This window comes from Nerophis lumbriciformis, linkage group LG06 (genome assembly GCF_033978685.3).
Source record: "Nerophis lumbriciformis linkage group LG06, RoL_Nlum_v2.1, whole genome shotgun sequence".
Taxonomy (NCBI): Eukaryota; Metazoa; Chordata; class Actinopteri; order Syngnathiformes; family Syngnathidae; genus Nerophis; species Nerophis lumbriciformis.
The window spans coordinates 50,610,664-50,632,779 of NC_084553.2; the positions used below are offsets into that span (position 1 = coordinate 50,610,664).

General features: G+C 39.4%; 1 protein-coding gene across 1 annotated transcript in view; it reads right to left on the reverse strand.

Moving 5' to 3' along the window:
- Positions 1 to 22,116, reverse strand: part of slc12a4 (solute carrier family 12 member 4) — a 50,198-nt gene that overhangs the window by 7,795 nt on the left and 20,287 nt on the right. Inside the window, exons 3-19 of the mRNA XM_061964531.2 lie at positions 20,449 to 20,546; positions 20,180 to 20,311; positions 17,975 to 18,121; positions 17,563 to 17,617; positions 17,061 to 17,191; positions 12,978 to 13,219; positions 12,692 to 12,906; positions 10,278 to 10,442; positions 10,105 to 10,203; positions 9,964 to 10,021; positions 9,725 to 9,899; positions 9,537 to 9,655; positions 6,654 to 6,752; positions 6,393 to 6,512; positions 6,218 to 6,322; positions 2,576 to 2,744; positions 2,291 to 2,486 (exon numbers count right to left, since the gene is read on the reverse strand). Coding sequence (XP_061820515.1) covers positions 2,291 to 2,486; positions 2,576 to 2,744; positions 6,218 to 6,322; positions 6,393 to 6,512; positions 6,654 to 6,752; positions 9,537 to 9,655; positions 9,725 to 9,899; positions 9,964 to 10,021; positions 10,105 to 10,203; positions 10,278 to 10,442; positions 12,692 to 12,906; positions 12,978 to 13,219; positions 17,061 to 17,191; positions 17,563 to 17,617; positions 17,975 to 18,121; positions 20,180 to 20,311; positions 20,449 to 20,546 — 2,325 coding nt within the window. The remainder of the gene's footprint in view (positions 1 to 2,290; positions 2,487 to 2,575; positions 2,745 to 6,217; positions 6,323 to 6,392; positions 6,513 to 6,653; positions 6,753 to 9,536; positions 9,656 to 9,724; positions 9,900 to 9,963; positions 10,022 to 10,104; positions 10,204 to 10,277; positions 10,443 to 12,691; positions 12,907 to 12,977; positions 13,220 to 17,060; positions 17,192 to 17,562; positions 17,618 to 17,974; positions 18,122 to 20,179; positions 20,312 to 20,448; positions 20,547 to 22,116) is intronic.

The window sequence follows — 22,116 nt, forward strand, 5'->3', positions numbered from 1 at the left end:
TCATTAATTTTCTGTATTATAATTTCATCATCATTAGGGGCCTCTCTGGGCCCCCCTCCATCATGGGCCCCTAGAATCCGTCTCCTTTACCCCCCCTTTCCGGCGCCCCTGGCTGTAAATCTTTGGGCACCACTGGATTCGATTCGATTTGATTCTTGGGAGTAACTATTCAATTCCGAATCGATTCTTGATAGAAAACGATTCCCGATTCAAAATCTTTACTTTTTTCATGTCATTATTTGCCTGTACTTATTTGACTGATGGATTTTTTGTTCTAGTTTATTATTTCAGAATCAGAATCAGAATCAGAATAGTTTTTATTGACATTGTTTGAGAACGGGTTCACAAACTAGGAATTTTACTTGGTGCAATCGTGCAACATAAAACACATATAACACAGAATAGAATACCATGAGCTGTAACTGAGCTATCAGATATTGTTATTGTTCATGTGCCTGATGGCCGAGGGGAAAAAAACTGTTCAGGTGGCGGGAGGTGTGGGTCTGGATGGACCGTAGGGGAGAGGGGAGAATAGTTTGTGTCCAGGGTTTTTATTTATTATTATTATTATTTTATTTATTTTTTTATATTAAATATCATTGTTGTGGGTTACTTGTTTGGGGGAGAAAAAAGAACATTTGACATGTGTTTAATTGTATTCCTGGACTGTATGTCAAAAGTCCAATAAACAAATGTTAGAAAAAAAAAAAAAATTTTGCTTAATAACATTCTACCCAAACATAAAGTCAAATACAAACAAGGCAACAACAGAAGTATCCAACACTTCTCTTTTCTGAAGTCAATGTGTACAGCAGATATGGCCATATACATCAACCATATGATTTGCCTGAATGGCTGGACAGGACAGATTAAAAAAAGAAAAATTCAAAACAATTATTATTATTTTATTAAAAACATTTTTAAATCAACTTTTGATTTTTTTAAATCGATTAAGAATCATTAGAAGTAAGAATTGCAATAAATAAAACAAATGTTGGCGCCCCTACTAAATTTTCCCATGTGTGATATCTGTAGGAGGGTTTCCATGCACATTAGTCCGTGCTATCGTGATGTAATAAACAAGCGAGCGTCGTTAGCATTAGCAAATATGCTAACACATTTACAAGTGTCAGTGTTAGTATTACTTACAATGGCATTATTTTAGTTTTATTTCTGTTTCGTAAATTTACTAAAATGTCACAGTGGAGTTCTTGAGGCTGTTTAGCTGATTGAAGAGCTGGCTTCGGCAGTTAGTGGTTTCAAGACGGTGACTTCTATTTTGTTTGATCAGCCGTTTTACTGGCATGTGACAGGCAACGTTTTAGAAAACATTTAAAGTATGTAAATAAATATTCGGTGTCGCTCGGTGCGGCTAATATATGTAAACATCTTTTTTTTTTTAAATATGTTAATAACATTTATTTAGCCTTTTTATGAGACTATTTAATTACAAATTACATGATGTCATCACGTTCATCCCATTACCGCAAATCCTTTAGCTTACATAGCAAATAATCATGATTAATAATCGTGATTTCCATCCATCCATCCATTTTCCACCGCTTATTCCCTTTGGGGTCGCTGGAGCCTATCTCAGCTACAATCGGGCGGAAGGCGGGGTACACCCTGGACAAGTCGCCACCTCATCGCAGGGCCAACACAGATAGACCGACAACCATATGGATAAAAATGAGTGTGATTATAATTTTTTTCCATAATCGTGCATTAGCTAAAAATGCTATCCTGCAATGCAAAGTTGATTTTTCTGTTGTGGATTTTTCCTAAATACGTTTTACGCTTCACGGTGGCAGAGGGGTATAGTGCATCTGCCTCACAATACGAAGGTCCTGAGTAGTCTTGGGTTCAATCCCGGGCTCGGGATCTTTCTGTGTGGAGTTTGCATGTCCTCCCCGTGACTGCGTGGGTTCCCTCCGGGTACTCCGGCTTCCTCCCACCTCCAAAGACATGCACCTGGGGATAAGTTGATTGGCAACACTAAATTGGCCCTAGTGTGCGGATGTGAGTGTGAATGTTGTCTGTCTATCTGTGTTGGCCCTGCGATGAGGTGGCGACTTGTCCAGGGTGTACCCCGCCTTCCGCCCGATTGTAGCTGAGATAGGCTCCAGCGCCCAGCGCGACCCCAAAGGGAATAAGCGGTAGAAAATGGATGGATGGATGGACGTTTTAAAGAATGAAGGGTCGGCTTGTTTTCGGGTCAGTACAGTATTTTCAGGTGTGTAAATCTATAGGACTGAATTTACAATGTGTAGTATGGGATTCAGAGTCTTACTGATGAAGGTCTTCCATGCTCGGGGGTCCTCGCTTTGCCTCCAGCCGTACGGCCAGCCCATCACCACTGTGTTGTGCTTCATGCCCCCAAGACCACAGGACTGGATCAGGTGAACGATGCCCTCCCGCACCTTGGACGCCACCACGACTTGGCAGAAACCCTTGACCCTCTCGATATCCATCATGTTCTTGACGGTCTGGAATGAAAACATACAAAAATGAATCAATAAACCAATCAATTCTGATCACACTCAACGTGTGGTTGTTGAGAGGTGGCTTAATTGACCTGTTCTGCCGCCTGCAATTCTCCATAGCTTTCCAAAAAGTTCCCTTGAATGACAGATCCCACGATGGTCAGCCCCTTTCCCGCCTTCAGCTGCGACGCAAAGGTCAAGAGTCGCGGATATTTGACATGAAGGTCTTCATCGAGCTTGGACAGCACCAACAGCTGAGGTCTAAGGTTGTGTGCACAGTCAAGAAGGACAAATTAGAGAACCAAATGTTTACATTTAATTCTCAACACATTGTTCAGTTTTAAGGCAAATTATTTTTGTGTACCCTTTTTTGCAATTTTTTCAAATATTGTATGACTATAATTTTTATCCTCAAGACATATTCAGTCCCATTTAGTCCGATGAAGACACACACTTTTTAGGAACAGTTGTCCCTCGCATACCGCTATTATTTGGTTCCAGACATGATCGCGGCAAAAAACAATTAATGTGAAGTAGGAATAATTAATCGAGATGGTCTCCTGCTGGCCCCACTATGGACTAGACTCTCACTATTATGTTAGATCTACTATGGACTGGACTTTCACAATATTATGTCAGACCCACTTGACGTCCATTGCATCCGGTCTCCAAGGTTTCTCATTGTCATCAGTGTTGTCTAACGCGTTATTTTTTATATTCAGTAACTCAGTTACCGTTACTACATGATGCGTTACTGCGTTATTTTACGTTACTTTTTATGTAGTATCGGCTAGAAACAGAAGATCTGAGTGTGTTTTAATGCAGCGAAGCAGAGACGTGCTTCTGATTCTTCCTCTGCGCTCTCTGTGTGTGTGTGTGTGGGAAGGGGAGGGGAGGGGGGTGCGCAATACAACGTAAACCGTTGGCCAACCAAAAAGTAACCACAGAACACTATACGACTATACGGTATAGTGTTCTGTGGTTACTTTTTGGTTGGCCAAGCAGACGTGACGACAGGCTGTCCCCACTCAGATCCGCACGGACCGGGAGGGGGCGTGCCTTAAGTCCGGCTGGAAATCGAGAGAAATTTGGAGAATGGTTGTCCCAGGGAGAGGCACTGAAATTCGGGAGGGTTGGCAAGTATGAGATATTCTCACTTCTTTTCTTTTTTCGAGCACAAAGAAAATACAATTTTAGTTAAATGTAAGTTGTGTCTTGGATCAAAGATCCCGTCTACTGCCCAAAACAACAATTCAAATCTGCCTGGTTAGGCTTTGTGTATGTCACGTGTGCCTTCCTTGGGTGAAGCCAGGTTTACAGCTATGTTGTTGATTGATTGATTGATTGAGACTTTTATTAGTAGATTGCACAGTACAGTACATATTCCGTACAATTGACCACTAAATGGTAACACCCGAATCCGTTTTTCAACTTGTTTAAGTCGGGGTCCACTTAAATTGATTCATGATACAGATATATACTATCAAATATATACTATCATCATAATACAGTCATCACACAAGATAATCATCAGAGTTTATACATTGAATTACGAATTACTTACATTATTTACAATCCGGGGTGTGGGATATGGAGGGGGGGGTAGGTTTGGTTGGTATCAACACTTCAGTCATCAACAATTGCATCATCAGAGAAATGGACATTGAAACAGTGTAGGACTGACTTGGTAGGATATGTACAGCAAGTAGTGGACACAGAGAGAGAGATCAGAAAGTATAAGAAAAAGTGTCTACATTTGATTATTTACAATCCGAAGAGGTATTATGTGGAAGGGAGGGTGTTAGTTTAGGGTTGTAGTTGCCTGGAGGTGTTCTTTTAGTGCGGTTTTGAAGGAGGATAGAGATGCCCTTTATTTTACACCTGTTGGGAGTGCATTCCATATTGATGTGGCATAGAAAGAGAATGAGTTAAGACCTTTGTTAGTTCGGAATCTGGGTTTAACGTGGTTAGTGTTAGTGTTATTATGCTGTTTGTTACTTATGTATGTTATGTTGCAGCTATTTAAAATAGTTTTGTCAATTTGTTCTGGCCTGAAATAAATTGGCCCTTTGTCTTTGTGTGTTGTATGTAGACCACATTGCTTAGCAGAGTTCAGTGATGCAAATGCATGTCAAGTTGATCAACAGATTGTATTATTCTCCAGTGCAATAACAGTACTGAAATGAAGGCTAAAAGAGCATTAATCGGAGATTAAAAAAAAAAAAAGTAGAAGAAGTAACTAAATAGTTACTTTTCACAGTAACGCATTACTTTTTGGTGTAAGTAACTGAGTTAGTAACTGAGTTACTTTTTAAATAAAGTAACTAGTAACTGTAACTAGTTACTGGTTTTCAGTAACTAACCCAACACTGATTGTCATTCACATCGACATCCCATTGGGGTTGTGAGTTTTTCCTTGCCCTTATGTGGGCTCTGTACCGAGGGTGTCGTTGTGGCTTGTGCAGCCCTTTGAGACACTTGTGATTTAGGGCTATATAAATAAACATTGATTGATTGATTGAATTATAAATCTAATATTTTCATAGCTAGAGCAAAAAAATGTTAAGACCTTGTAGATGTTTTTTCAGCATTACAGTATACACAGGAGGTAAAACCTATTGGAACTGTGCCATTTGTTATCATAAGATTGGTAATAAAAGTTAAAAATAGTGTCGGACGTTGTGTAATTTCTTCTGGGGGTTACAATTTAATATATTACTTTAATTTGTTTTCAAGTAAAAAAAAAACCCCAACATATTTTCAAGGTGTGACGGCAATAAAAATGCTGTGATATACGTATATATAGGGCTGTCCGATAATGGCTTTTTGCCGATATCCGATATTCCCCAACTCTTTAATTACCGATACAGATATCAACCGATACCGATATCAACTGATATATGCAGTCGTGGAATTAACACATTATTATGCCTAATTTGGACAACCAGGTATGGTGAAGATAAGGTACTTTTTTAAAAAATTAATCAAATAAGGTAAATAAATTAAAAACATTTTCTTGAATAAAAAAGAAGGTAAAACAATATAAAAACAGTTACATAGAAACTAGTAATTAATGAAAATTAGTAAAATTAACTGTTAAAGGTTAGTACTATTAGTGGACCAGCAGCACGCACAATCATGTGTGCTTACGGACTGTATCCCTTGCAGACTGTATTGATATATATTGATATATAATGTAGGAACCAGAATATTAATAACAGAAAGAAACAACCCTTTTGTGTGAATGAGTGTAAATGGGGGAGGGAGGTTTTTTGGGTTGGTGCACTAATTGTAAGTGTATCTTGTGTTTTTTATGTTGATTTAATAAAAAAACAAAAAAACAAACAAAAAACGATACCGATAATAAAAAAAACGATACCGATCATTTCCGATATTACATTTTAACGCATATATCGGCCGATAATATCGGCCTGCCGATATTATTGGACATATACATATATATATATATATATATATATATTGAGGTCGGGTCTGGAGTTGTTGAAAAAATGTGGTGAAAGTGAAAAAATATATATATAATACATTTTGATGAGAGGGACCATTTTGGGACCTAAAAACTAAGGTAACTTAATTTTAAAGGGTCTCAAGGGTTAATATTATGTACCTTAAATACATGACAAGCTGTGTGTGTGTGTGTATGTGTGTGTGTGTGTGTGTGTGTGTGTGTGTGTGTGTGTGTGTGTGTGTGGGGGGGGATTCCAGTGTATCTATACCTCCAGTTCTTAGTGTGCGGGGGTCCCACTTCTAGCCTTAAAAGGGCGTAACGTGCAGCACTAAGCGACAATCCTCTTATTCCATCTCCCCATTCCTTTTCGGCTCTGTTTTTACGTGAAAATAAAAGATTAGGGCGACATATAAGACAGATGCAAAGTGCAGCAAAGGACATACCCCTGGTACTCAATGTACTTGTAGATCATCCCAGCAATGCCCATGGCCACAATGGCATAATACCAGGACGAGATGAACATCAGGGCCAAGCACATACTCATACCCAGAAAGGACAGAGCCCTGAGGGGAAAATCAATAAGAACGTGTAACTCATTGATCCTCCATTGTTGGCCAATTAAGTGCCTCATCATTTTCACACAGCGAGCACAACCACAAGAACCCATTCAACTGGAATATAACTGTTTTTAAAGTTGCTCTCACCAGTGGTAATATCTAAACCTGGGTCTCCAGTTGGGCGTGCGCAACAGCGTTTGCACAGCACAGGCCAGGTTCACAAAGAGATAGCACATCAGGAAGAACCTGCGGGATTGAAAACAAATAATACAACTTAAAACAGGTAATAACAATACTCCCTTTGGATTTGACACTATGAGATAGCTGTCAACAATATACAATATACTGATCAATATCATCTGTACTGCCGTACCAATGTTTGAATGTTAATTTTGTAATAATTAAATATTTTTCTCAACTTTGCTGATTATCATAATTGTGCTGTCCAGTTATTAATGTTTTCTTACACTTTTGAGTCTCATTTGCAAGTATTATATAGTAGACTTTGCATGCAATTGCAAATCCAAGACGTTAGATGGCAGTAGTGTATATGGTAAGGTGTGTTGCCCAGCCAGAGAGTTGTCCGTGCCGTTCTGTTAAACGTGCCAGTTTAGTCTTATTTTGAGCCCTACAAAGTGTTTATACTTTAAGTACTTTACTTATTACAACCAACTGTTTAAATGTAACAAGCATCTTAGTTGTAGTTTTCATTCCCAAATTTAGAGGTGTTAAAATCAACATGTGAAATTGCTAATGCTAATCAGCAGCATGTCTATGGCAAATTAGCATAGAGCGAGCACATTTTAGAAAAGTGAAGCCTCACTTAACGCTTGAGCGTCTTCTATCAGGCATACTTGAGAAAAAGCGCTAAATGCAATTCACTTCACTTCACTTCACATACTTGTTTTTTCGGAATGGAAAATTGTAACATTATCTACAGTAGAGGCAGTTTGACTTTGAGTGCTTGTTTGCCTGCCAAGTGCTTGTGCCGGTGATTAGTCTGCAGCCGGACGTGAACGTCACAGGCAACAAAGGAATCAAAAAATGACACTGTTTGATTTTACATAAATACTTTGGTCTTATCGACGGAATTTAAACCTGCAAATGTACCAGCTTTGGCTTTTTGACTTTCATTACTATACCGATTTTGGAGCTTTAAGTATTGGCCAATACCGCTATTTATTTCATCTATCAGCACCAATCATACATACTTTAATTATTTTGCAGTGTGTAATGTTAAATTAAGTTTGATCAAGTGAAATTAGTCGAATAAAGATAAATGGCAGGTATGAAAATCATTATCACTATTTATTATTAAATGTCTGGAATAGGGATGGGTATCAAATCCGGTAATTTTTTGGTACCAACCGAATGAGGCCGGTCCGATTCACATAAACTCCAACGGTGCCATGTTTTGGTACCTGGGATGTGCGTGACATCACTCCCAGTTGCCAACTCTTTGTACTTCGGTACTTGGCGATCACTCCAGCCGCACTGAGAGCGGACTCCGCCAAACTACCTCTGGGTAATGTTGCAATGTTTCAATGACAACAAAGTAATTGACTCAAAAAAAACGTTCAAACGCAAGGTAAATATGGCACCACTTTTACCTAAAAATATGCTCGCTTAATGCTAATATACATTATTGTTGCTATTGACATGCTACTGAACAGCAGTTTTTAAATGGCAATTTCAACTTCTTCAAGTTTGTAAATGAAAACTACAACGAAGATGCAAGTGACAATCAAAAAGCTGGTGCGTAGTAACACGAATACATTATTAACCCTTTTAGGGCGCAACAACAAACACACCTTAAACCAGACCTGGGCAAATTAAGGCCCGGGGGCCCCATGCGGCCCGTTAAGCTTTTCAATCTGGCCCGCCGGACATTCCCAAATAATTTTTTTAGATCTTTAAGATGGAAAGTGTAGCTGCCATTATGATGTGCAGTGATGTTTTCTAATGACCGTAAGTCTTCAACTATACAAAGTATTTCAATGCTTGGAATCTGCACTTTTGCATAAAATACCAGTTACTATGGTCATCTAATTAGTTACTATAATAATCTAATTAGTTACTATGGTCATCTAATTAGTTCCTATGGTAATCTACATCACAGCAGCTCAGACGAGGCACCAAGCAGTGTTGGGCGGGAAGCGTTTCCACAGACGCGGAAGGAGATTTTCACAACAAAGTTCGAAAGCTTATTGATATATCACATACATCAGATTGTAGGTGGGTTTATTTTGTATCCTTCGCGTTCATATTTCACTGTTTGTTGCATTTGTGTTGCGTTTCACTTGATTGTAAAATGTGTCGATCGAAAGGGAGTGTGACGTTCATATTTTGTCAATATTCAGCGTTTTATCCTTTATAGAAAAATTAAAAATTCCATTACGTTTTTTAAGGTGGTTTGTCATGACGTTTTTAGCACTCAATCAAACATTATTGTGAGGTTTTGTATTAGTGTTCATAAAAATAGATATACCGGCCCCCAGACACATTTTTTTCTCGAAATGTGGCCCCCACAAGTCAAAATAATTGCCCAGGCCTGCCTTAAACTGTACACTACTGCCATTTAAAGTCTTGGACTTGCAACTGAAACTTAATGTCATACTGTAACTGCAATTGAGACTCAGAAATGTGATAATGAAACAAGAGACAGAATTTAGCATCATCAACAAATTTAAAAATATCGCAATAAAAAAAAATTAGATTTTATAATCAAAAACATATTTATGAACACAGACAAAAGTAACAAAAATTGGTACCGTTGAGTACTGGTATCGATTCCCAGGTACAGGGAAATGATACCGTATCGGCCCAAATGTGAGCGGTACCTATTCCTAGTCTGGAATGGACGTATGCTGTCTTTAAGTTGAAGTGAAGTGGTAACCAAGTGACCACAATGGTTCATTAAACCAAGCTCATGGTGCAGTATGTTGAAGTGAGCACATGTTTGTTACTGTTTACTTTCTATTACGCATCTGCCTTGGAGATTAGGTCAAAACAAATAAAATGTTATCTTACATGGAAAGGATAGGAGCCACCATATCCAACGAGGCAATCAGGATACCAAGCTCAGCAATAAGTCCAGTCAGTAACAACGCCCATGTCGGCTCGCCGTTAGCCTTCTCATGACCAAACACCTGAAGCCAAGCAAGAGTAATCAGCAATGCAAAAAGGTTGCAGTAAGAAATGTACGCCGAGTGTCCTACTCTGAGGAAAGGGATGATGTTGTCCTTGGCGATGGCCTGGAGTAATCTGGGCGCTCCTGTGAGCGACTGCAGGCCTGCACCCACCGTGGAGAAGAAAGAACCAATCACAATGACCCAAGGGGACGGCCAAGAGAGAGTGCCCACCACCAAGGTGTTCCTCACTGCATCCCCGAACCTAAAAGCACAGACTGGTTGAGAATCGGGTAAGAACATCCCGGAAACGACACAATCGGACTTACTTGTCTCTTAGGACTACCCCTTCAATACAGGCCCCGAACAGGATAACAGAAGTTATATCTCCAGACAAAAAGTCAAGGTACTTCAATTCAATGACATCAGTCTGAAAATTTGACTTGATGTTGTCACCAAAATAAGGATACAGACGATTGTAGTGGTAGTAATAGCTACAATAGTCCCGATGGGGATGGACTTTTGGGCGTCTCGGAGATCTCCGGACCTGTTGGAACCTGCCATGATGCCTTCGTGCGGAAACAGAGTATGTCCATAAAATGGTCACGAGAATGGGATCCACAATAAATGTCCGTTGACTTACCTGTGGCGGACGGGAAGAAGATGCCCACCAGAAGCATGAAGGACGTGGCGATGTCTGCTGACACGTACATGCCAAAGTTCTCCGTGGTGCTGTGGGGGTCTACAGACGCCAGGCCCTCCTTCTCCAGGATATCACCTTTCTGCATGTAGTCGCCCCACATGTTGTCTGTCAACAACAACACGCACAAGTTAGTCCTTCTTAGTTTTTATTACCTCCCACAAGGATGTTGTGTTGGAATCATCAACTGATGGAGTGTATGATTTTGTGTCTGTGTCGTGTGTTTCTCTCCAGGTCTTGAGTGTGTGTGAGTCTTAGGAAGAAAAGCTCTGACTCCGCTGTCACTTGGACCCACGTTTTGGTTTGCATAAGTACTGCAAATCTCTAGGCCGGTGATTCTCAAACTTTTTTCACCAAGTTCCACCTCAGAAAACACTTGGCTCTCCAAGTACCACCATAAAGACCAACATTAAAAATACAGTAGCATAATAGACCTAAGTATTCATTAAAAAAACTGTGGTTTTATTTAACAAGTATATTCAATATTTTTGGCCGCTGTAACATTACACACAGTTTGAACGGTAACACTGTGTTTGAATATAGGAAAATAAAACACTCTTTGGCGTACCACTAGATGGAGCCCGCGCAAATATAAAACAAACTGCCACGATCCGTGTGAGTCTTTGTTTTTCCTGTGTTTAGTGTTTCTTCCAGTCTAGCGCTTATTTTTGTTCATCTTCCTGTCCCTGCTCTTGATTAGTGATCAGGGGACTCGCCTGCCTCTGATCACAAATCAGGATGGTTTGAGTACCAGTCCAATACTGTAATAATGCCATCTTGTTTACATATGCAATTGGATATGATGATACCCCTTTAGGTACCATCTGATGGCTACTACATATGCGGTCCTCTCCAAGGTCTCTCATAGTCATTCATATCAACGTCCCACTGGGGTGAGTTTTTCCTTGCCCTGATGTGGGCTCTGTACCGAGGATGACGTTGTGGCTTGTGCAGCCCTTTGAGACACTTGTGATTTAGGGCTATATAAATAAACATTGATTGATTGATTGATACTACACTGTGTTATGTGGATTTTGAAAAAAAAAAAAATATTGCACTTTATATACTTCTGCACTTTAAATAATACTGCTAAAATACTGCAACTTGGCAATGTTGCACACTGATTTGTAACTGACACTTTATGTATTGCACTTGTATTTTAAATTGCTTTTTATTATGTTATTTCAATCTTGTTATGTATTTTTAATGTAGTGAAATGTAACTGTGTATGCTAAATGCGCCATAAGAGGACTACAGATGAAAATTAGCATGGTGCTAAATCTGGTGCAGCCATCTTTTAAATGTAACTGCCCATTGTCCTTCAAATTCTCATGATCTGTTGCCCGGGTCGTGGCTTGATTTATGTTCAGTAGCTTTTTTTCCCTATGTTTTAGTCTGCTTCTGTGCTCTCTACCCTCTTTCCTTTACTTTACTTTTGGTTTCCATGGACACTAATTTTCCACACCTGCCCTTGTTTAGTAATTAGTGTTCCCACCAGCTGTTGTATACAATATAAATATGAACATTTATCTTTCCTTGTGACACTGTTTCAATGACTAATGTTCTTTCTGATTTTTGCCTGCCAAGTCTTAATTAAGAAAACCTTCCTATCTGCACTTCGCCTACTGTCTCTGCATCCTGGGGTTACGCCAAAAGCAACAATGCGCTATCGTGACTCAACCTTTTTTTTAAATCATATTTTGGTCAAATGATCTCAAATCCGACATGATTTTGGCATTTTTTTTGTGAGACTTCTCTTTTGCTTTTTCTTAGTTGTGTTGTTATTCTGCCACATACAGTAGGAAGGAGATTCATACGGCCCCATTCATCACGGTTTGCCTGACACATGAAACGTGACAAAATATGGGGGTGCACTATCCACTTGCGTTGAATATCCTAAAATATGTTTTGTGGCATTTACAGCTTTGACCACAGCGTCGGTTGCTATGTAGCATGACGCTTTCCATCATTTTCAGCACACTGCATTGCACAATGATTAACCCCCCCTCTTTCTCCTAAACGAGGTCCACCCAGGAATGGGGCTATTTGATTGTATTCCCTACTGTAAAAGTCTTACATTTTGTGAGACTTCAATTTCATTAGCAATTAAAGATTAATTTAAAACATTTTACTTAGCTTTGGTGTTGCGTCATTGCAGAAAAGTACGCAGAGGTCAAAGTATAATAGTGTGATTACAGCCATAGAGCAGGAAATGTTTAAACGTACAACAAATAGTGACTTAGTACTACTTACTACATCTGTATTGTAGTATGAAATGAAAAAAAAAATCCTACTCCTGAGCTCGGGTTAATGCAGTTATTCAAACTTTCGTTACCTCCTATGGAAAGTCATTATACCTCGAAATATTCCACTCGCCAGTCCAGGAATGCCCTGGATCTCGGTCACGTTGTTCTGCAGGAAGTAGTCATCACACTGTGCGTTGCTCATGTTCCCTGGCTGACAGAACATGTCCCACAGCTGACTGGGACCTGTGGTGTTGCCCGTGGTGACGGTTTTGGCACAAACATCAAACCGGTCCCTGACCAAAGTCCTGTTGCCAAGCATGCAGATCCTAAAAACAGGCAAATACGGTAACCACCACACAGCCATTGCAGGTACATATTTTGTCCTCAACAAACGTACGGGAACTCTGGTGGGTGAGTCGCGGACTTGATGGCGCCGGCGTAGATGGAGACAATGGAAATAACCACGCATGCGAGGAAGAGCGAGGCCAGCTTGTTGACGTACTTGACGCCCACAAAAACCACCACGGCCATGAGGCTGAGGAAGACGGTGCCGTAGACCCGCATGTTGTTCAGCACCGCGCTGTCAGTCCCATGGTGGTCTGTGGCATGAAAGATGGCCGCCTGGGGGACGAGATATTTCTAAAGAAGACAAAGAAAAAATACAAATTAACTCTTTATAGAAGATGAGACAATACTTAAGAATCATTAGATTTTATTATACACAGAATGGTACAAAAATATTGTTACAAAGTATGGGATATTTAATTAAAAATGTAACAAAAGGGTATAATTAATTTTAAAAATATGAGAAATGATTCAAATAAAATGTAGTTTGTATTTCTTTTTTTGCTGCGAGTTGAAAATATTTTATAAAAATTTAGAATTTTTAGAATATTATTATGGGATGACACATCTTTACAATATTTTAAACCTATGGTATTGTTTTGTTATATTATTTAGAATAATTCTTATGTCCCGATTTGATATCAGCACAAAAACAAGTATCAAATGTTGTAAGCGCTCCAATACAAGCAGTCCTGCAGTGTGTTTGCTTGTGCAAATCTGGACAGCCAGTTAACATCTAAACGTAAAAAAGCACACAAGGTTAATTTATCTTGAATTTTGGTGAAGTCATTTACAAAATGTAAACATGGCTATCAGTGACGTGCAGTCACTGGAGGCCTCACCTGCCATCATGGAAAGAAAAAAAATGTAAAAAGAAAAAATAATAATTACATTGTTATATGTATCCAGTGATTATACTATAAAGTTATTTTCCATTTAACTTCACCAGTTTTAGATTATTTGTATTCAAAATCGCTGAATTTTCACATTTGCCGTTCAAATACTGAGAAGAGACGGTGCTGTGATCAGCAGCCAGTTGAGGCACGTCACTCAGTTGTGCCTCAACATGGATTGTGGACTCGGCTTTCTGCTGGCCTGCTGTGCAGTGAGACCGTATTGCTATATGAACTATATTATACATTTCCATAGTTTAGTTAGCTGAGGTATATAATGTACAGTGTATTTTCTCAACAACTGTATGTGTGTAAGTATTTCTTGTGCTGAGCGATCATAAAACGGCTGCGAAGACGCACTGGCTGAGGCTCGCAGTAATCCCGCCTCCTTGTGCCGGCAATGCACCCCGCCGTAGAACGCACCCCCCGACGGGAGTGCCACACCAACCAAAGCCAACACCCAAACCCTCCACGTGCAAGACCGAACCCACTCAAAAAAGTCACTCAACAAGAAGCCAAAAAGTGCAAAAACAACAATGCTCGCGTTGGAGGAGCTGCAAACGACAGCAGGGCCACAACATTAGGTACACCTGCAGACTGCAGCACGGATTTCATATTTCATTCATTCACAACTCCTCCAACACGAACACCACTGTTCCCACACTTATAAGTAAAGGTAAGACCATAATAACGTTTTTTTTATTAAATGTGCTTTTTTGTGTGCTACAGTTTGTATGTGTAAAGTTAAAGTTAAGTTAAAGTACCAATGATTGTCACACACACTAGGTGTAATGAAATGTGTCCTCTGCATTTGACCCATCCCCTTGCTCACCCCCTGGGAGGTGAGGGGAGCAGTGGGCAGCAGCGGCACCGCGCCCGGGAATAATTTTTGGTGATTTAACCCCCAATTCCAACCCTTGATGCTGAGTGCCAAGCAGGGAAGAATGCTGGTATGAGCTTTTAAACATAACCCGTTAACTGCTGCCAATCAAATGGTGAATAAGATACTCTTTAGGGTTCATATGTTTATAAATCTGACTGTGATGAAGTCAGTGCCTCACCAGTCATGAACCTCACCGCACGTCACTGATGGCTATAGGCTATTAGGAGCAAGCATCTACACAACAGCTAAGCACACAATAATACCACGCAAGCTAGACATAAATAAGTGTCCTTAATTGAATAATATTGCAGTCTAAAACACCACATTTGTCAATATAAATAAGTACCAAATTATTATGTTTGCATATTAATTACAGATAAAAAGTTTCCAAGGCAGTATAGCATATCAGAAAATCATACAGTAACAAATGTGTCCGCATCATTCAACTTACTGAGCTTAGAGGAAAACTGCACTTTTTTTCCCCAATTTTGCCCATCAATCGCAATCCTTTTTTTAAACCACAAACACAAAAGCATTGTTTACCTTTTCTGTGCATTCGAAATAGTAGTGACACAGCGCCTTGCTCACAGCGCCTCAGGCTACTATCGAGCGCTGAAAGGTAATGTTTGCTACTGGAGTTGCTGCTTCTGAATCGCCTTTGAATTTGAAAAAAGTTTGAAACTTCGAAATTCCACCTGCTACCAGCTAAAAATCCAGACAGAATGAAGCAGTGGATGTTGGCTCTGAACCTAGACATTGCTAGGAGGACACAGCAAGATGCTTGTGCACGCACAGCAATTTTTAACTGAGGAGTGCAGATTTTGCTGACTTCATCAGCTAAACTGGGAGCCTAAATCCTCCGCTGAAAGATACAACCATCCCATCAGTCGGCCTCCCAGTGAGAGCAGACATTGTAAGTGACTGTTTCATTATGTTCTTATGTTCTTGCTACATGATGCCTAGTGTTTTAGCTCATCCTCTGTATGTTCAGGCTCAAAAAGATAAGGTTATGGATCACCATTTGTCCCAGAGTAGTAGTCGTTGAGTCTGCCATCATCAGTGGTAGCAAACACAGAAAGAACGCAGTAGCATTCATTGCTATATTTCGGTGAAATCAAATTGCGGTAATGCTTAAAATGACCAAAATACTGTAAATATGACATATTATCATGCATGTGCCTGCTACGCCACGGTTACAGCATGTATATAAAACGTTGGAGGTCTTTTAGAGGTCTTTCTAGGCGAAACAGGTGAATCTCTATTACCTGCATTGTTAGCTGCCTTGTGCTGGCCGTTTTTTACTATTTAGAACCCACAGAAAAAAGGGAAGAAGTGTGTTTGTTCTTGTCTCACAGAAAAATCCCGGGCAAAATTCCCCCCAAAAGTGCAGTTTTTCTTTAACTTAATTATTGTGGCTACTAGGTGTCGCCAAAAAAGAAAACAATTACAGTACCACTCCACCTCAACTAAAAGACAGCATATCTCCATTGTTCTTTTTTTGATTTATTCCACTTAATAGAGAATTTTCTCAAATTCAACACTATAAAATAATAAATGTATGTACGATTCGTGCTGATATCAAATCAAATCAATCGCTCAATACTCAAGGCTCCAAAATCGATATCGTATTGGAAGATAAAAGTTGTATAAGTATAACTCTACTTCTTAATAATTACAATTATATTATCATAAAAGTTTACAGCTGATTGACTGGAAGTAAATAACAATATTTTCTCTTCTTGTAGCTTGGGGCGTTTTATTGCATTTTTATGATATATACTATTATTTATGACCTGTCTTATCATTTTTACTTAAATGTTCTCTGTTTTCATACAGCACCAATTTTTTCTTTCAACTTAGCAGCTTTACAGATGTCATGTCTGCTTTTCAGGTGGTTAGTGTTGTGGCACAGAGTGTGTGCTTTTCTTCCAAGGGGGAATACATGTGTGCCGTAATTATTATTAAAATGCATCCATCCATCCATCCATTTTCTACCGCTTGTCCCTTTTGGGGTCGCGGGGGGTGCTGGAGCCTATCTCAGCTGCATTCGGGCGGAAGGCGGGGTACATCCTGGACAAGTCGCCCCATCATCGCAGGGCAAACACAAATAGACAGACAACATTCACACTGACATTCACATACTAGGTCCAATTTAGTGTTGCCAATCAACCTATACCCAGGTATAAAGTATATAATATTTATTAGTAAAGTATACTTGAGAATGAACTGGAGCGAGGCGTCTACTGTAGTGAATGGTACTATGTGACGAATTACGACTCAATATGAACATATTTCTCATCAAATATGATAAAAAGAAGAACTGCGACGTGACCACAAAATGTTTTTCGTTCGTACTGACCAATAATATTTCAACGGCACCAAGGATGTACATGGCGGAAGCAAAGGTGGTGCCAAGGTAGAAGCACAGGCCCACAGCGCCTCCAAATTCTGGGCCTAAGGAGCGTGAGATCATGAAGTAGGCCCCTCCGGCTGGACAAAGGAGACACGGGCATGCGGTCAATTAGTAAGCATATATTATAATACCAACTGAAATGTACAGTAGGAAGGGGATTCGTAGGGCCCCATTTGTCACGGTTTACCTGACACATGAAAAGTGACAACACCTGGGAGTGCACTAACCACTTTAGCCGCCTGATAGCTACAGTGTTTTGAATATTTAAAAATGTGTTTTGTGGCAGTTCCAACTTTGACCATAGCGTCAGTTGCTATGTAGAGTGGCGCTTTCCATCATTTTTAGCATACTGCATTGCAAAATGGTTAAACCCACCCCCCTTTCTCCCACGCGACATCCACCCTATAATGGGGCCATATGAATCCCTTCCCTACTGTAGTTTCATTACCTGGAACAACACCATTAGTCGCAATGGCACTCATAGATATGGCCGTGAGCATCGTCTGCAAAATTCAAAAAAGGGCAAAGTGTTTACATCGAAAGTGACTCTCAAGCACATTTTCCATTTGATTGTGCATAATCCTTCCTAACATGATCAATATATTAATAGCGTGTCCTGGAAATTCATACGACCACAACAGCAATTACGTAAGCGTGATGTAATGGAGGCTCTGCAGAAATCCACACATACTGCAGTATCCTTTAAAATATGTCTCCAGTGCAAACCTAAATATTGTGTCTACTGCACTGATGTGGTGTTCTATTGGCCGGCTCACGACCCACATTGGCGGAGAAATCAACACAGCATTATTAACCCAGTTGCATGTGTGTGTGTGTATACTGTATATGTGTGTACTAACACATGAGCAGCACATGAGGACAATCAGCAGGGACTGCATGATGCCCGCCACCCCAACGATCCACGTCAGCCGCAGGAAGAGAATCACTCCGAAAATGTTCTGGAGGCACGGCAAGTAGACACCCATAATAGTGCCCATGTTAGGAGACTGGGGGAGAAAAAAAAGAGAGAGAGAAGGGGGGAGTAACGGAGGTTATTGAGCATGGGGAAACATGTATTGATTGTCGGTATGGATTGGTGCACTTTTTAAAAGTCATGTGTTCCACAGCTCTTTGTATGTATCGTAGAGGGGGCACTTTGATACAATGTATGCATTAAAGATGCTAAAACAAAACAAAACACACACATATTGGGTGTAAATAGTGTAGTCTAAACATTTATATCATAAATGATTGGGGGGGGGTGTATATACACATATATATATTAAATATATATATATATATATATATATATATATATATATATATATATATATATATACACTGTATATATATATATATATAAAAATAAAAAAAATAAAAATTATACATATATATATATATATATATATATATATATATATATACACTTAAAGTTAAAGTACCAATGATTGTCATGAAATTTGTCCTCTGCATTTGACCCATCCCCTTCTTCACCCCCTGGTGGGTGAGGGGAGCAGTGAGCAGCACCGGTGGCCGCACCCGGGAATAATTTTTGGTGATTTAACCCCCAATTCCAACCCTTGATGCTGAGTGCCAACCAGGGAGGTGGGTGCTATTTTTATAGTCTTGGGTATGACTCGGCCGGGGTTTGAACTCACGACCTACCGATCTTAGGGCGGACACAGGCCTTGTGGTTAGTGGCAGTGGCAGTAAATATTAATATACATTTTACATATATATATATATATATATATATATATATATAATATTTTCTATATACACATATACAGTATATTATATAAATAAATACAGTACAGGCCAATAGTTTGGACACACCTTCTCATTCAATGCGTTTTCTTTATTTTCATGACTATTTACATTGTAGATTGTCACTGAAGGCATCAAAACTATGAATTAACACATGTGGGGTTATGTACTTAACAACAATAGGTGAAATAACAGAAAACATGTTTTGTATTCTAGTTTCTTCAAAATAGCCACCCTTTGCTCTAATTACTGTTTTGCACACTCTCGGCATTCTCTCGATGAGCTTCAAGCACACCTGTGAAGTGAAAACCATTTCAGGTGACGACCTCTTGAAACTCATCTAGAGAATGCCGAGAGTGTGCAAAACAGTAATTAGAGCAAAGGGTGGCTATTTTGAAGAAACTAGAATATAAAACATGTTTTCTGTTATTTCACCTTTTTTTGTTAAGTACATAACTCCACATGGGTTCATTCATAGTTTTGATGCCTTCAGTGACAATCTACAATGTAAATAGTCATGAAAATTAAAAAAACGCATTGAATGAGAACGTGTGTCCAAACTTCTGGCCTGTACTGTATATATATTTGTTTATATTGTTTTTATTTTATTTTCTCTAACTGATTGCTGGTCTCAGCTCATGTTGAATTTCCTTTTCGGCAGATTGCTCCGCCCACTTCCTGTTAAGAACCAGGAAGTGTTGACAGGGAGGGGACTGTTGCTATGGTGCGGTTACCATGGTAGCCTCCTTAAATTGGGTTCAGGTGTGAGCATGGGCAGGGCGATTGGAGGACAAACAGTTTTCGACCGTGTCGTGTCATGTGGTGTAGTGTCTTGTCGTGCCGTGACAATGCTGTGATAATGTGCCATTCAAGGTTAGTATACTTTATGTTATACAACCTTCATTTGATTTAATTTAGATAGCTTGGAATAAACGGATTGTCATATCCAAACACAGTTCTACAGTACTGGACATTCTATCATTTACACGCGTCAAACTGGTCAACACAGTCACCCTCGGTATCAGCCCAAAGGTAAGGGCTATACAAATATAATATATATATATATATATATATATATATATATATATATATATATATATATATATATATATATATATATATATATATTCACGTCACATGTAACAAATGTATCAAAAATTGGTACTGTTTGATTTTACGTGAATCATACTCGTTATTCGGTTGATCCCTATAAAAGAGACAAATTCTGGAACCGTTACTAATTATTTGTCCGCAAGGCTTCATACAAGGAAGTTGCTATAGGTGAAGCATCGCGTTACCTTGGGTGTCTTCCTCCGCGAAGCCGCCGCACTCTCCTCCTCCTCGTGCTCCTTGGATCCCTGGGTGATGTTTGTGTATCTGACCAAGCGGCTGAGCAGAGAGGACACCTTCGGTCGAATGTCCAACTCTTCCTGTGTAGAGAAGAAGGAAGGTTAAAGCTAAACCACGCTAAAAGAGTCCTCATTCGGATCATGGAATTGAATGGGATGGAATGGATCTTTATTGTCACTGTACTTCAAAAGTACAATAAAATGGAAGCAGAAGATACCTCAAACAAGGCCAAGTTCCTGTCGTAGAAATCATTTTTGTTGTTGGCCAAATCACCACTGTTGAGGAAGGGGCTGTCTTCTTTGTGATTGGCTTGTCCTATAACAGAAAACAACCAATACCAATTCAGTTAGCATGCAGATCTATTGTGTTAAGGTGTACGATGTCTCTATTAACTCAATCAAGCACTCATAGCCATGTTTCCAGAAAGCCTCATAAATGTATTAGAGATGTACCACCGATCAGTAGTGGCCAATTTAGTAGAGTATGAGATTGCCATTGCTGATTAATGTCTTTTCATGCCTAACTCAAACGGCGATCCCCTTTATTTGAAATAAAACAACAGTTTAGAAATACAAATATATACCAAGTTACATAATTATTAAGATTAAAATTATCGAAAATACAAACAAAATTTAAAAAATAAAATTATATATATATATATATTTTTTTTTTTTTTTTGAATAATTAATTTTGATAAAGGGGCAGCACAGTGGAAGAGGGGTTAGTGCGTCTGCCTCACAATACGAAGGTCCTGAGTAGTCGTGAGTTCAATCCCGGCCTCGGGATCTTTCTGTGTGGAGTTTGCATGTTCTCCCCGTGACTGCGTGGGTTCCCTCCGGGTACTCCGGCTTCCTCCCACCTCCAAAGACATGCACCTGGGGATAGGTTGATTGGCAACACTAAATTGGCCCTAGTGTGTGAATGTGAGTGTGAATGTTGTCTGTCTATCTGTGTTGGCCCTGCAATGAGGTGGCGACTTGTCCAGGGTGTACCCCGCCTTCCGCCCGATTGTAGCTGAGATAGGCTCCAGCGCCCCCCGCGACCCCAAAGGGAATAAGCGGTAGAAAATGGATGGATGGATGGAATTTTGATAAAGACCTTTTCAGGCCATCTCCATGCAACCAGAATGAGCTTTTCTAACCTGCAACCTGTTGTAAAAAAGTTTCATTTTCATTATTGCACCAAATAATACATTGCGAGAAACGGTTTCAATCAAGAATTGTGTTGAATCGTGAATCGATTCTGAATCAAATCATTGATGATTCGGATCTTATCATTTTACGGCCAAAGAATCAAACTCCTAACCGCACCTGTCATCATAAAAGTAGGGCTGGAACTAACAACTATTTTCATAGTCGACTAGTCATCGACTATCTTAACGATTAGCCGACTAGTCGGATTATAAAGTGTACACAAATTTAGTGGCTCTAATTTAGCCATCAAATTTCAAATTCAGCTTGAGTTATTTTTAGGGATGGGCTTCCTATCAACAAAGACAACTAAATTTCACAAATATGTATTTATACTGTAAATATGGTGCTCATCCGGCTCTTACAAAATAAAAATAACTATTGCCCTTTTGTCCATTTAAGAGCAAGGACCCAGAGCGGTAGAAAATGGATGAATGGATGGACAAGCCAAGTGTTTAAAAAAAAAATAAGTCAATTATTTTTATGTCAAAAAAGAACAGTTAAAACAGCAGCAATAACAACAAACCATTAAACACCAAAATTATCCAACTTTCTGAAAAACAAACACGTATTTTGTGATGCTGTTTTTAAAAAGTGGCACAATGTATATTGTTGATTATTGAATAACATTTTTGGCAATCTAATAGCCTCGATGTGCAGAATTGTATCACTGATTAATTAGTAACATTTTAGCT